Raw genomic sequence first — 15,659 nt, 5'->3', positions numbered from 1 at the left:
AATTACTGTAATTTTTTTCTAAAATTTCATTTGATTCTTATTTTATATTTCCTATATTTTACTGAGTATTTCTGTCTCTTCATTAGCTTTAAATGTGTTTACCTTTACCCCATGGAGCACAGTTACAGTAGTTGCTTTAAAATCTGTTTCATAATCCCAACAGCTAGATTTTAGGATTGATTTTTGTTTATGGTATCTTTATTTGAAAATTCCTCACGTTTTCCTGGATTTTTATATATTCAGTAATTGGTGAGTTGTATGTTAGGCATTTTGAATATTATTTAAGACTTGTCCTGTTCAGATTTTCTGGATAATGTTCTCTGTTTTGTTTTGTTTTGTTTTTTTTCAAGCAGTTGATCAGCAGTTTAGATGGTGACTATATGTTCTTTATTGCTTTCTTTGTGAATGATATTTCCATTGTCAGAGTGGTTTTCAAAGCCTATGCTGTGCTACATTGGTTTGTCTCATGCATATGCCAGTCAGAAGTTAATCTGGAAATTGCGTTGTCTTTTCAATTATAGTTCAATGCACAAAGCCGTTGTGATGCTTCTTTATGTCCATCTTACACATACAGAGCTCGTAAGTAACTAAAGACTTAGTCCTGTTCATACACAGAATACTGGATCTCCTTCTCCAGTGCTTGCTTTTTCCAGGTTTCTCCCATAGTCTTTGTTTCCCCTTTTTCCTGAGGCTTTGTCAAGAAAGTTGAGGTTTCTCTATAGATGAGTTACTCCTTTTTATGACCACAGAGATGGAGTTTCTGTGGGAATATTAGCTTGCCATACTGCTGTAACTCTGTGATGAAAGCCCACCCAGGGGGTTGTTGAGAGAGAAGAATAAAACAAATGAAAAAAAAAAAAGACCCTCAATCCTCTGGCTTGCAGGAATGCCTTTTTCCAGTCTTATGGTCAGAAACAGGGATTTTCCTCAGTTTTTGCTTATCGAGATGCTGATTTTGGCTTGCCATGGGTAAAAAAGAGGGAGAAAAGAAATGGTACTCTTACCCTTCTGCATTGGTTACTTCTTTTAACTTTTGAATGTCCTTCCCATAATGACTCCTTATCCTTATTTTTTGGATTCCTCAGACATTTGCTTTTTGCTTTTGTTTTTTATATTGTCCTCAGAGTAAACTCATAATGAGAGAGATTGGCTATAGTGGGCTTACATTGTCTTGGTTGGTACTGAGTCATAAATGCATTTATGCCCATCTTAAAATTTTTAGTGTTATGTAAATTATCACTCTTGTGAGTGGTGATTTCTACTTATAAATATTGCTTGTAAAAAACTGCTTTTATGGTAATTTAATTTATGGTAATTTATAGTAAGAATGCTTTAAATTGCTTTTAATGTGTTTTACACGTGTATTTAGCATTTTATATATTTTGTAACATTTTATATTTTTTATTTATTAAAAATATTTTAATTTTTTTAATTTATTATTTTTTTTATAAACATATAATGTATTTTTATCCCCAGGGGTACAGGTCTGTGAATTGCCAGGTTTACACACTTCACAGCACTCACCATAGCACATACACTCCCCAGTGTCCATAACCCCACCCCCTTTCCCGACACCCCTCCTCCCAGCAACCCTCAGTTTGTTTTGTGAGATTAAGAGTCACTTATAGTTTGTCTCCCTCCCGATCCCATCATGTTTCATTTATTCTTCTCCTACCCCCCAACCCCCCATGTTGCATCTCCACTTCCTCATATCAGGGAGATCATATGATAGTTGTCTTTCTCTGAGTGACTTATTTCACTAAGCATAATACCCTCTAGTTCTGTCCATGTTGTCGCAAATGGCAAGATTTCGTTTCTTTTGATGGCTGCATAGTATTCCATTGTGTATATATACCACATCTTCTTTATCCATTCATCTATTGACGGACATCTAGGTTCTTTTCATAGTTTGGCTATTGTGGACATTGCGGCTATAAACATTCGGGTGCACGTGCCCCTTCGGATCACTATTTTTGTATCTTTAGGGTAAATACCCAGTAGTGCAATTGCTGGGTCATAAAGTAGCTCTATTTTCAACTTTTTGAGGAACCTTCATGCTGTTTTCCAGAGTGGTTGCACCAGCTTGCATTCCCACCAACAGTGTAGGAGGGTTCCCCTTTCTCCACATCCTCGCCAGCATCTGTCATTTCCTGACTTGTTCATTTTAGCCATTCTGACTGGTGTGAGGTGGTATCTCATTGTGGTTTTGATTTGTATTTCCCTGATGCCCAGTGATGTGGAGCATTTTTTCATGTGTCTGTTGGCCATCTGGTTGTCTTCTTTGCAGAAATGTCTGTTCATGTCTTCTGCCCATTTCTTTCTTCCCTTTTTTTTTTTTTTAAAGATTTTATTTATTTATTTGACAGACAGATCACAAGTAGGCAGAGAGGCAGGCAGAGAAAGAAAAGGGAGGACGCAGGCTCCCCGCTGAGCAGAGAGCCTGATGCGGCGTTCGATTCCAGGACCCTGGGATTATGACCTGAGCCGAAGGCAGAGGTTTTAACCCACTGAGACACCCAGGCGCCCCACTTCTGCCCATTTCTTGATTGGATTATTTATTCTTTGGGTGTTGAGTTTGCTAAGTTCTTTATAGATTTTGGACACTAGCCCTTTATCTGATATGTCGTTTGCAAATATCTTCTCCCATTCTGTCAGTTGTCTTTTGGTTTTGTTGACTGTTTCCTTTGCTGAGCAAAAGCTTTTGATCTTGATGAAATCCCTATAGTTCATTTTTGCCCTGTTTCCCTTGCCTTTGGCTATGTTCCTAGGAAGACGTTGCTGTGGCTGAGGTGGAAGAGGTTGCTGCCTGCGTTCTCCTCAAGGATTTTGATGGATTCCTTTCTCACATTGAGGTCCTTCATCCATTTTGAGTCTATTTTCGTGTGTGGTGTAAGGAAATAGTCCAATTTCATTTTTCTGCATGTGGCCGTCCAATTTCCCAACACCATTTATTGAAGAGGCTGTCTTTTTTCCATTGGACATTCTTTCCTGCTTTATCGAAGATCAGTTGACCGTAGAGTTGAGGGTCTATTTCTGGGCTCTCTATTCTGTTCCATTGATCTGTGTGTCTGTTTTTGTGCCAGTACCATACTGTCTTGATGATGACAGTTTTGTAATAGAGCTTGAAGTCCGGAATTGTGATGCCACCAACATTGGCTTTCTTTTTCAATATTCCTTTGGCTATTTGAGGTCTTTTCTGGTTCCATATAAATTTTAGGATTATTTGTTCCATTTCTTGAAAAAAATGGATGGGCTTTTGATAGGGATTGCATTAAATGTGTAGATTGCTTTAGGTAGCGTAGACATTTTCACAATATTTGTTCTTCCAGTGCAGGAGCATGGAACATTTTTCCATTTCTTTGTGTCTTCCTCAATTTCTTTCATGAGTACTGTATAGTTTTCTGAGTATAGATTCTTTGCCTCTTTGGTTAGGTTTATTCTTAGGTATCTTACAGTTTTCCGTGCAATTATAAATGGGATTGACTCCTTAATTTCTCTTTCTTCTGTCTTTTTGGTGTAGAGAAATGCAGCTGATTTCTGTGCATTGATTTTATATCCTGACACTTCACTGAATTCCTGTACAACTTCTAGCAGTTTTGGAGTGGAATCTTTTGGGTTTTCCACATATAGTATCATATCATCTGCAAAGAGTGATAGTTTTACTTCTTCTTTGCCGATTTGGATGCCTTTAATTTCTTTTTGTTGTCTGATTGCTGAGGCTAGGACTTCTAGTACTATGTTGAACAGCAGTGGTGATAGCGGACATCCTTGCCATGTTCCTGACCTTAGCAGAAAAGCTTTCAGTTTTTCTCCATTGAGAATGATATTTGCGGTGGGTTTTTCATAGATGGCTTTGATAATATTGAGGTATGTGCCCTTTATCCCTACACTTTGAAGAATTTTGATCAGGAAGGGATGCTGCACTTTGTCAAATGCTTTTTCAGCATCTATTGAGAGTATCACATGGTTCTTGTGTTTTCTTTTATTAATGTATTATATCGCAGTGATTGATTTGCGGATGTTGAACCAACCTTGCAGCCCTGGAATAAATCCCACTTGGTCGTGGTGAATACTCCTTTTAATGTACTGTTGGATTCTATTGGCCAGTATTTTGGTGAGAATTTTCGCATCTGTGTTCATCAAGGATATGGGTCTGTAATTCTCTTTTTTGATGGGATCCTTGTCTGGTTTTGGGATCAAGGTGATGCTGGCCTCATAAAATGAGTTTGGAAGTTTTCCTTCCATTTCTATTTTTTGGAACAGTTTCAGGAGAATAGGAATTAGTTCTTCTTTAAATGTTTGGTAGAATTCCTCTAGGAAGCCATCTGGCCCTGCGCTTTTGTTTGTTTGGAGATTTTTGATGACTGTTTCAATCTCCTTACTGGTTATGGGTCAGTTCAGGTTATCTATTTCTTCCTGGTTCAGTTGTGGTAGTTTATATGTCTCTAGGAATGTATCCATTTCTTCCAGATTGTCAAATTTGTTGGCGTAGAGTTGCTCATAGTATGTTCTTATAATTGTTTGTATTGCTTTGGTGTTGGTTGTGATTTCTGTTCTTTCATTCATGATTTTATTTATTTGGGTCCTTTCTCTTTTCTTTCTGCTAAGTCTGGCCAGGGGTTTATCAATCTTATTAATTCATTCAAAGAACCAGCTCCTAGTTTTGTTGATTTGTTCTATTGTTTTTTTGGTTTCTATTTCATTGATTTCTGCCCTGATCTTTATGATTTCTCTTATCCTGCTGGGTTTAGGCTTTCTTTGTTGTTCTTTCTCCAGCTCTTCTCGTTGTAGAGTTAGGTTGTGTATTTGAGACCTTTCTTGTTTCTTGAGAAAGTCTTGTACCGCTATATATTTTCCTCTCAGGACTGCTTTTGCTGTGTCCCACAGATTTTGAATCGTGTTTTCATTATCGTTTGTTTCCATGAATTTTTTCAATTTTTCTTTAACTTCCTGGTTGACCTATTCATTCTTTAGAAGGATGCTGTTTAGTCTCCATGGATTTGCGTTCTTTCCAAATTTCCTCTTGTGATTGAGTTCTAGCTTCAGAGCATTGTGGTCTGAAAGTATGCAGGGAATGATCCCAATCTTTTGATACTGGTTGAGACTTGATTTATGACCCAGGATGTGATCTATTCTGGAGAATGTTCCATGTGCACTAGAGAAGAATGTGTATTCTGTTGCTTTGGGATGGAATGTTCTGAATATATCTGTGATGTCCATCTGGTCCAGTGTGTCATTTAAGGCCTTTATTTTCTTGTTGATCTTTTGCTTGGATGATCTATCCATTTCAGTGAGGGGAGTGTTAAAGTCCCCTACTATTACTGTATTATTGTCGATGTGTTTCTTTGATTTTGTTATTAATTGGTTTATATAGTTGGCTGCTCCCATGTTAGGGGCATAGATATTTAAGATTGTTAGATCTTCTTGTTGGACAGACCCTTTGAGTATGATACAGTGTCCTTCCTCATCTGTTATTATAGTCTTTGGCTTAAAATCTAATTGATCTGATATAAGGATTGCCACCCCAGCTTTCTTCTGATGTCCATTAGTATAGTAAATTGTTTTCCACCCCCTCACTGTAAATCTGGAGGTATCTTTGGGTCTACAATGAGTTTCTTTTAAGCAACATGTTGAAGGGTTTTGTTTTTTTATCCATTCTAATACCCTGTGTCTTTTGATTGGGGCATTTAGCCCATTAACATTCAGGGTAACTATTGAGAGATATGAATTTAGTGCCATTGTTTTGCGTGTAAGGTGACTGTTACTGTATATTGTTTCTGTTCCTTTCTGATCTACTACTTTTAGGGTCTCTCTTTGCTTAGAGGACCCCTTTCAATATTTCCTGTAGGGCTGGTTTGGTGTTTGCAAATTCTTTCAGCTTTTGTTTGTCCTGGAAGCTTTTTATCTCTCCTTCTATTTTCAATGATAGCCCAGCTGGATATAGTACTCTTGGCTGCATGTTTTTCTCATTCAGTGCTCTGAATATATCATGCCAGTTCTTTCTGGCCTGCCAAGTCTCTGTGGATAAGTCTGCTGCCAATCTAATATTTTTACCATTGTATGTTACAGATTTCTTTTCCCGGGCTGCTTTCAGGATTTCCTCTTTTCACTAAGACTTGTAAATTTTACTATTAGGTGACGGGTTGTGGACCTATTCTTGTTGATTTTGAGGGGGTTCTCTGTGCCTCCTGGATTTTGATGTTTGTTCCCTTTGCCGTATTAGGGAAATTCTCTCTAATAATACTCTCCAATATACCTTCTGCTCCCCTCTCTCTTTCTTCTTCTTCTGGAATCCCAATTATTCTAATGTTGTTTTGTCTTATGGTGACACTTATCTCTCGAATTCTCCCCTTGTGGTTCAGTACCTGTTTGTCCCTCTTTTGCTCAGCTTCTTTATTCTCTGTCATTTGGTCTTCTATATCACTAATTCTTTCTTCTACCTCATTTATCCTCACAGTAAGAGCCTCCATTTTTGATGGCACCTCATTAATAGTTTTTTTTATTTCAACTTGGTTAGATTTTAGTTCTTTTATTTCTCCAGAAAGGGCTTTTATCTCTCCAGAGAGGGTTTCTCTAATATCTTCCATGCCTTTTTCGAGCCCGGCTAGAACCTTGAGAATCGTCATTCTGAACTGTAGATCTGACATATTACCAATGTCTGTATTGATTAGGTCCCAGCCTTCGGTACTGCCTCTTGTTCTTTTATTTGTGGTGAGTTTTTCTGCCTTGTCATTTTGTCCAGATAAGAGTATATGAAGGAGCAAATAAAATACTAAAAGGGTGGCAAAGACCCCAGGAAAATGTGCTTTAACCAAATCAGTAGAGACCCCAAATCGTGGAGGGGAGAAAGGGGATAAAAAGAAGTTCAGAAAAAAGAAAAAAAAATTAAAAAAAGAAAACAAATAAAGAAAAAATATGAAAAAGAAATATACATATATATTAGATAAACTAGTTAAAAATGTTAAAAAAGTAAAGGGTAAAAATTAAAAATAATTTAGCAGAAGAAAAAAAATTAAATTAAAAAAAATTAAATTAATCGCAAGACTAAAGAATCATGGGAGAAAGCCATGAGTTCGTGCTTTGCTTTCTCTTCCTTTGGAATTCTGCTGCTCTCCTTGGTAGGTGAACTTGGTCTTGGCTGGATTTCTTGTTGATCTTCTGGGGGAGGGGCCTGTTGTAGTGATTCTCAAGTGTCTTTGCCCGAGGTGGAATTGTACCGCCCTTACCTAGGGCCGGGCTAAGTAATCTGCTTGGGTTTGCTTTTGGGAGCTTTTGTCCCCTCAACGCTTTCTGTAGATTTCTGGAGGACGGGAATGAAAATGGTGGCCTCCCAGTCCCCGGCCCGGAGGAGCTGAGAGCTCGGGGCCACACTCCTGAGTTCGCCCTCAGAGAAAAGAGCCCAATCACTCCCGTCTCTGTGGCGTCTGGCCGTGCTCCGAGCTCACCCAGCCTGCGACCGGTTCAAGGCAACCCCGAGCTGAGAGCTCACTCCTCGGCTCTGTCTCTGTAGCCGGCTTCCCCTGTCTAATACCTGTGAGCTCTGCGACACTCAGACACCCCAATCCTTCTGTGACCCTGCGGGACCTGGAGCCACGCTGACCCTGCTGGGCTTCCCCCCCGTTTAGCCTCTGGAACGATGTCCCTCTGTGGAGCAGACTTTTGAAAGTCCTCATTTAGTGCTCCGTTACTCCGCTGCTTGCCAGGAGCTGGCCCCTCCCGCCGCGGTCTGTTTTCCCGTCACTTTGGATTCACTTCTCCGCCGGTCCTACCTTTCAGAAAGTGGTCGATTTTCTGTTTCTAGAATTGCTGTTCTTCTTCTCTTCAATCTCCCGTTGGATTTGTAGGTGTTTGCAATGGTTTGATAAGCTATCTAGCTGATCTTCTGCTACCTGATGTAGTCTAAGCCTGCTACTTCTCCGCCATCTTGATTCCTCCCCCTTATTTATTAAATTTTTAATAGTTATTAATGGATATTGTTTTTTCAATCCATAATACTAAGTCCTTAAAAATGAAATTTTTGTATTCATGCTGTTATTTATTTATTTTATTTAATGTCATGTATTTAAAAAATAGTTTACTTTCAAATATATATGTACATACCTGGGTGTTAAACATGAATATAGCAGGCTAATAGATGCAGTATTTCTATGTTGCAAGTTAATCAGGAAAGAATTTTATGAACCAATTTATAACTTCTTTACAAAAAGTAATATTTTCCTTTTCAAATATATGAACTAAGAATCATTTGCAGCAAATAACCTTGCTTTTGAATTAGAATAATCACATTCTTAAAAATTTTTTTATCCCCAAATATGAATTTGAAGAATATTTAGGCTTTCGAACAGCAGGTTCGAAATATAGGTCTTTTTCATTCCAAATTTTCATAGCTGCATACATTAATGTCAAAGTGATAAATTTGAAATCTTGACAAGTTTAAAAAATTAATTTTAGTTAATGGATCTGAATGAAACACTTTTTTTTAAATCAAAGGACTAAAAAATGAATTGCAACATAATAGCATTAGGATAGTAGTTATCTTTCCTCTATTTTATAATTTTAGTCAGTGATCGTTCCTATAAGTTATAACTTTACTAAATGTAATATCTCCTATATCCAAGTGAATTTAAAAGGCTTATGTTAGATGGCCTCCCAGGTGGCCCCAGTGATCTGTCTCCTCGTATTCTCATACTTTCCTCCCCATTGTTCCAGTCTTTGTGATTGGTAAAATATTATAGATTTGAAGGTATGTCACTTCTGAAAATAGTTGATATAAAACACTGCAGCCTCTGTCTTCATCATTCTCTCTTTATATTTGGTTCAGTGTGGAGAAGCTGACAGAATTGTCATAAGCCCAAATAACGGAGCGCTTGGGTGGCTCAGTCAGTTAAGTGTCTGCTTTAGGCTTAGGTCATGATCCCAGAGTTCTGGGATCGAGCCCTGCGTTGGGTTCCCTGCTCAGCAGGGTGTGTGTGCTTTTCCCTCTCTCCCTCTGCACTCTCCCTTCTTGTGCTCTATTTCTCAAATAAATAAAATCTTTAAAAAAACAAACAAACTCAAATGGTGGGGAACTGCATCCTCATGCCAAGAGTCATGTTGAGTGAGTTTGCAGTGGATCCTCTAGCTCAGCTGAATGGCAACCTCTCTGGGCCTTGAGACTCAGCCAAGACTGTCCAGCTAGGCTGCTCGGAGATTTCTGACCCATGTGACAGTAAATTTTGTTGTTTTAAGTTGTAAGTTTTGGAGCAATTTGCTGTGCAACAACAGCTAACTAGTCAACAAGGTCTGTTTTCTCTATTTGATCAAGTTTAAAAGAAAAACTTGGTAAATCAGTTTGTCAGAGTGAACTTCTTTGTGCTTTATCTTTCATATTTTTTTAAAGATTGATTTTATTTATTTATTTGAGAGAGAGTGAATGAGTGGCAAGCACAGGGAGCAGTGGGCAGAGAAGCAGAGGGAGTAGTAGACTGACTCTCTGGTGGGCAGGGAACCTGATGCAGGACTGGATTTCAGGACCCCGAGATCAACCTGAGCTGAGGGCAGACGCTTAACTGACTGAGCCACCCACGTGTCCCTGTCTTTCATATTTTTAAAATAGATTTTATTTATTTGAGAGGGGGAGAGAGAGAGACCGAGAGCATGAAAGGGGAGGGGGGCAGAGTAGGAGGCCGAGGGAGGAGCAGATACCCTGAGCCCAGCATGGGACTCCATCCCAGGATCCTGGGATGATGACCTGAGGCAAAGGCAGACGCTTAACCAGCTGAGCCACCGAGGCTTCCTTTCATATTTGTTTTTATTGATTTATAAGATAGTACGTATGTATCCTCGGGTTTTCTGTAGTTTCTAGTGAAACAGCACTATCCCATTTTACTCGCTCTGTTTTCTGTAGCATCTAGGCAACAGTTTAGAAGTAGTGGGTCCAAGAGTATCAGATACCAAGTGTACTCATAATTGAACTAAAGACAGGCTTTTTTATGGTGTCAAACATCTGTGTTTCTTTTTTATTTTTTTTAAATAATAATTTCCTTTTTAGGATGTTTTCGTGCAAATAGACATGCATTGGGCCCTGTCTGAGAAGCTCTAAAACGTATACATACTGCATATTGTAATTGGTGCTGTTATTATAGATACTCAATGTGTTTTATTTTTGGAAAAAATAATAATTGAATAAAAACTTAGAGACTGTTTAACTCCGATTTTACAAATTAATGGATGATAAACTATATCTATCTTCTACAGTAGTTGTTTTTTTTTTTTTAAGATTTTATTTATTTATTTGACAGACAGAGATTACAAGTAGGTGGAGAGGCAGGCAGAGAGGGGAGGAAGCAGGCTCCCTGCTGAGCAGAGAGCCCGATGCAGGGCTCGATCCCAGGACCCTGGGATCATGACCTGAGCCGAAGGCAGAGGCTTTAAACCCACTGAGCCACCCAGGTGCCCCAGTAGTTGGGTTTTAAAAAATTTAGTATTTTTTTTTTTAAGATTTTGTTTATTTATTTGACAGAGAGAGAGATCACAAGTAGGTAGAGAGGGAGGCAGAGAGAGAGGGGGAAGCAGGCTCCCCGCTGAGCAGAGAACCCGATGCGGGGCTCGATCCCAGGACCCCGAGATCATGACCCGAGCCGAAGGCAGAGGCCTTAACCCACTGAGCCACCCAGGTGCCCCTAGTATTTTTTTTTTTTTTAAGCTTTTATTTATTTATTTGAGAGAGAGGGAAAGAGAGCAGGAGGGAGAGAGAGAAGCAGACTTCCCGCTGAGAAGGGATCCCGACACAGGGCCTGATCCCAGGATCCCCGGATTGTGACCTGAGCCGAAGGTAGAAGCTTAACTGACTGAGCCACCCAGGCGCCCCCCAAATTTAGTATTTTGTAATGGGACTTAAGTAATAAGTTCATTTTTTAAAGCCAGCTAGCTAGTATTCAGAACAAGTTTGTTTTTATTTTTACCTTCTTACATTGCAACATGGTTTTCCTAACAGTCACTATTTTTTTTTTTATGTTTATTTATTTATTTGACAGACAGAGATCACAAGGAGGCAGAGAGGCAGGCAGAGAGAGGGAGTGGAGGAAGCAGGCTCCCCTGCTGAACAGAGAGCCTGATGTGGGGCTCGATCCCAGGACCCTGGGATCATGACCTGAGCCGAAGGCAGAGGCTTTAACCCACTGAGCCACCCAGGTGCCCCCCCACCCCCCGTCTTTTTTTTAACTGAAGTTCATAGGAGACTATATATACAGAAGTGCCATGAGTTTAATTGCCTTAATTAGCTCCTCACCTTGAGGTTGTTATTTTAGTTTGAACTTTTACTTTTTCTTAACAAAAGGTGGTTTTCACATTAGATGTAAAATTATATATTTATTGATTTTTAATGAAATTTTTAGTGTCATTCTTTAACAGTAGGTGTATTATTACTGATTTGTATATGTTCTCCTTCTTTTGAGGACCGTCTCATTTATATTTGTTATAGACATTTTCTTCCAAACTTTTTGTTGATTTCTTCTACACTTTACTATTTTACCTTTTATCTATGATGTCATCTTAGGATATTTCATCATATCTGTTCTAGTAGTTTCCTAGGACTCCCATAGCAGCATTATCATAAACTATTTGGTTTCCACAATAGAAATTTATTTTCTCACCATACTAGAGGTGAGAAGCCTAGAATCAAGGTGTTGGTGAGGCCATGCTCTCTCTGAAGGTTCTAAGGAGGAATCCTTTCTTTGCTGCCTTCCCAGTTCTGGTGGCTAGTACCAATCCTGGGTATTTCTTGACTTGTAATTGCATATAATTTCTGCCTTTCTCAATACATGGACTTTTCTATTTGTACCTCTTTACCCATCCCTCCCTCTTTTTATCAAGAAACCATTCTTTGGATTTAGGGTCATCCTAATCCATCCAGTATGACTTCATCTTAACTTGACTATATCTGCAAAGCCCTTATTTACAAATTAGGTGACACTCAGATGTACCTCGGATTAAGGCTACAACATCGCTTTTTGGGGAATGTGGTTTAACTCACAACACCTATTTTGTTTAATAGTCAATGATTTAATGAAGTGTATTCTTTATATATTTTTCTTATTATGCTGTATATATTTAGTATATCTTTATTTTAAACCCTGGTTATTGTTTAAGCTCAGACAGTTATATCAAATTCTATCTAATCTAGTATCTTTTATATTGAACATTATAATCAATAGTGCTTACCATTGTGACTAATTTTTAAAATGTTAATGATTACATTCACATTGAGAAAATTAGCATGAAATTAACAGAAGACCTTCTAATTTAACTGTCATTTTGTTCTAGTTCTTTCCTATGCTTACTTATATTGAATTGTTATAAAATACTGATGGATAAACCTTGTTTATAAAGGTTCTTAGTGATTAGTATTGGGATTATGGGGATAGTAGGTACTTCATAAATATTTGCTGTGGATTAACTTTGGCTTGCTATTTTTTGGGAGTACAGCTCTTCCACTTGATATTCTAATCTATAAATGCTGTATTTGACATGTGGACTTTTAATTATAGCTAGCCATTTCATCTCAGATTGTATATCTTAATTGCTGGGGCAGTTGTATGTTGATTGGAATAACACATGATTCCTATTAGAAAATAACATGAAACAAGACAAATATTGCTATTTACAACTCTTATTCTTTTATTGTAATATTGAGTGTCTTACTTTTCTCTTAGGAGACTAATAGATTGATTAGATTGTAAGTAACTTTTTTAACGGTTAACTTTTATTCAGGGTCCACATATTTAAAAGAAACTTTCTATGGAATTCCACTTGTAAAAGATAAATTAACCCATTCACCCAGAAAATTTCTATTCTTAGGAAATACCATTTTATAGAAGTGATAGTTGGAACCATTTTTACTTTTTTTTTTTTTACTCCCATTTACAGATCACCATACTAGTATTCCTAAAAAGATTCTTAAATTTTACTATGCCTTCATCTTAATACTGGTTTTCAACCCAAACGCACATTGGAATCACCCAAAAAGCTTTTAAACAAATACCAGTACCTGGACCCCAACTGGGTATTGTCCAGGACAGGACATTGGGTGACAGGACATTGACACCCATTGAAAAGATGGGTAGGAAGATTTTTGTTCTTGTTATGGATAATGTTTGTTATTAATTCTGATGTGTAACCAGGACTATAAGCAATATCTTGAAAGTCTGTTTTATATGTATATTTTGTTGTCTGTGAAGGCATTTTTGATGTATGATATAATCTGTGCTTTGGTACCTTATAAAAACAACAGCTCCTTTTCTACTTCTGCTCTCAGATCTGACCTTCTCTGATCAGTTTTTCTTTAATCTTTACAAATCTCAGTATATACCACTGGATTGGACCAAATACTAAATATTAAAACAAACATTTAAAGTTTAGCTAAGTAGTTCTGTAACATTACTTTAGACACACTTTAATCATATAACTTGAGTTCTAGCATAAAATTCTAAAACCATGGAATTCTTAATTGAAAGACAAATCAAGAACTGCTTCCAGGTACTTTACAAATGGCATTTGTATTCTGATGTATGTAATAAATATGAAAGTGTATTTCTGCAGGCATGTTTGTATAGCAGTGGGATGACTATATGATTCATCTTCCAACCCATGATACTTGAGAAAAATACATACCATTTTTTTTTTAAGTAAGCTCCATGCCCAATGTGGGGCTTGAACTCAAGACCAAGAGTCACATGCTCTACTGAGTGAGCTAGCCAGGTGCACCATCCCCCCAACACCATTTAAAGAATACTGAAATAAATACACGTATATGTCCATATTGCTTTTTTTTTAACCCCTCTCTAAACTAAAATGTTTTGGATTAGTATGAAAAGGCATCTGTAGCAATAATCAAACATTCTGGGTTACAGAAGCATTTGCTAATGCATTGTTTAATTCTTTTCATTTTTATTGTCCTTTACTCTTAGTGAAGCTATGGTCTACCAACCTAGACAACTCAGTGGCAAGCATTGAGGCGAAGGCTAATGTGTGCTGTGTTAAATTCAGCCCCTCTTCTCGATACCATTTGGCTTTCGGCTGTGCAGGTAAGAAATGAAAGCAGCTTTTGTCTTCTTTTGATGTTGATTGCGTATTATGGCTAGGATAAAAGACTGTAGTTTAAAATTAATAACTTGCCTTGTAAGTTTAAATTTTGTTTTTTGTTATTAGATTCTAAGAAGTATGTAGTGTACCATCATTACTCATTTATTACTATGCCTTAATTTTAGTATTCTGTCTCCATCTTTCATACATAGAGATGGTTTGTTGATTATTTTTGTTGTTCCTCTAAGTCTTTGCATGTATGCACTAATGCTTATTCACACACTTAGGTTTTAATAACATTTAAATGATTAAGCTATATTATATAGACAAAGGAATCCATTTTTTTGATTAAAGGAAATCTATTCATTCCTTCAAAAATTTAATTTATACATATATGTATGTATAAATTATATATATAGGGACAGTGAATGAGACAGGTAAAATCTTGCATCATGGAATGCATGGTAACATAGGAAGTTCTCAAAAACATGTTAGCTATTACTATAGCAAAAAATTTCTTGTTAATATAGTTTTCTTAAATAGGGTGACCAAATATCTGCCTTTACCAGTCATGGTTTATACTTATATTGTTATAATTACTACTAGTGCCTTCTTTCATTCTCAGAAGTGTTACGGGTTGGAAGATAAATCATATGGTTGCCCTAGTCCTTTGTCTTCTGTATCTGTCCACTCCCCCTAATTGTTAACTAGAACAGTAAGTAGTAAACACTTGTAATTTAACTTCTGCATTAGGAAATCTCTTTGATTCTTTTTATATTGATAATCTCAGTTTTTAAAAGATAAGTTTGGTACCATATAATGAACACAGAAACGCCCTTAAAAAAGGAGAAGCACAATTTAAATCTTATTTGTTATTATACTCTTTCCTTATTTCAATTTATTTATTCACTTATACACTGACATAATTTCATAGTTTCAGTAAAGTGTGGTCTAACGTGTATCTGTAGGTAAAATTCTCTTTCTGTTAGCATACAGAATTTTGTTTTTCCTAATCAAATGGTATTCTTTTCCATTTGAACCTACTATTTATTAAATCCCTTTTCTATCACTGACTAGGCAAGCTGATTAATTTATCTCCCCAAGTTTCTTATCCTTAAAATAGAGATAGTCCTTTGGTGCTTTATGAAGATTATGAAAGGAAAATGTTATATACAAAGCTTTTCTAATATAGTATTTAGTAATTGTTTAGTTATTTTCATTATTAATACTTTATCATGCATTTAATTAAAATAGCTTGAGTTTTATTGTTATGTTCTATTTTATAAACACACTCACCATTGGCCATCATGTATGAATTGAAGTTATTGTCAGTATTTAATAGGTACAAATACCAGATATGAACATCTTCAGAATTTTTTGTTCCTGGCAAAGGGAAACCTACTTTATGTATTTTTTATTTTTTTAATCCAGTTTAATTTAATTTAATTTTTAAGTTTATTTACTTAAGTGGTCTCTGTACCCAATCTGGGGCTCAAACTCACAACCCTGAGATAAAGAGTTCCAAGGTCTTCCGACTGAGCCAGCCAGGTGTCCCTAGGGAAACCTACTTTAAAAAAATGCTTCGCTGTCTGGCAGGC

At 37.1% G+C, this 15,659-nt stretch overlaps 1 protein-coding gene across 2 annotated transcripts in view; it reads left to right on the top strand.

The window, feature by feature from the left end:
• COP1 (COP1 E3 ubiquitin ligase) overlaps nt 1-15,659 on the top strand; it is a 267,982-nt gene that overhangs the window by 153,564 nt on the left and 98,759 nt on the right. For both annotated transcript variants that reach the window (XM_080823959.1, XM_080823960.1), the window contains exon 15: nt 13,947-14,063. In XM_080823959.1, the coding sequence (XP_080680085.1) occupies nt 13,947-14,063 (117 nt within the window). The remainder of the gene's footprint in view (nt 1-13,946; nt 14,064-15,659) is intronic.

Source organism: Martes martes (genome assembly GCF_963455335.1).
Source record: "Martes martes genome assembly, chromosome: 15".
Taxonomy (NCBI): domain Eukaryota; kingdom Metazoa; phylum Chordata; class Mammalia; order Carnivora; family Mustelidae; genus Martes; species Martes martes.
The sequence above is the reverse complement of the archived record's forward strand: the minus strand, read 5'-3'. Positions and strand labels throughout refer to the sequence as shown.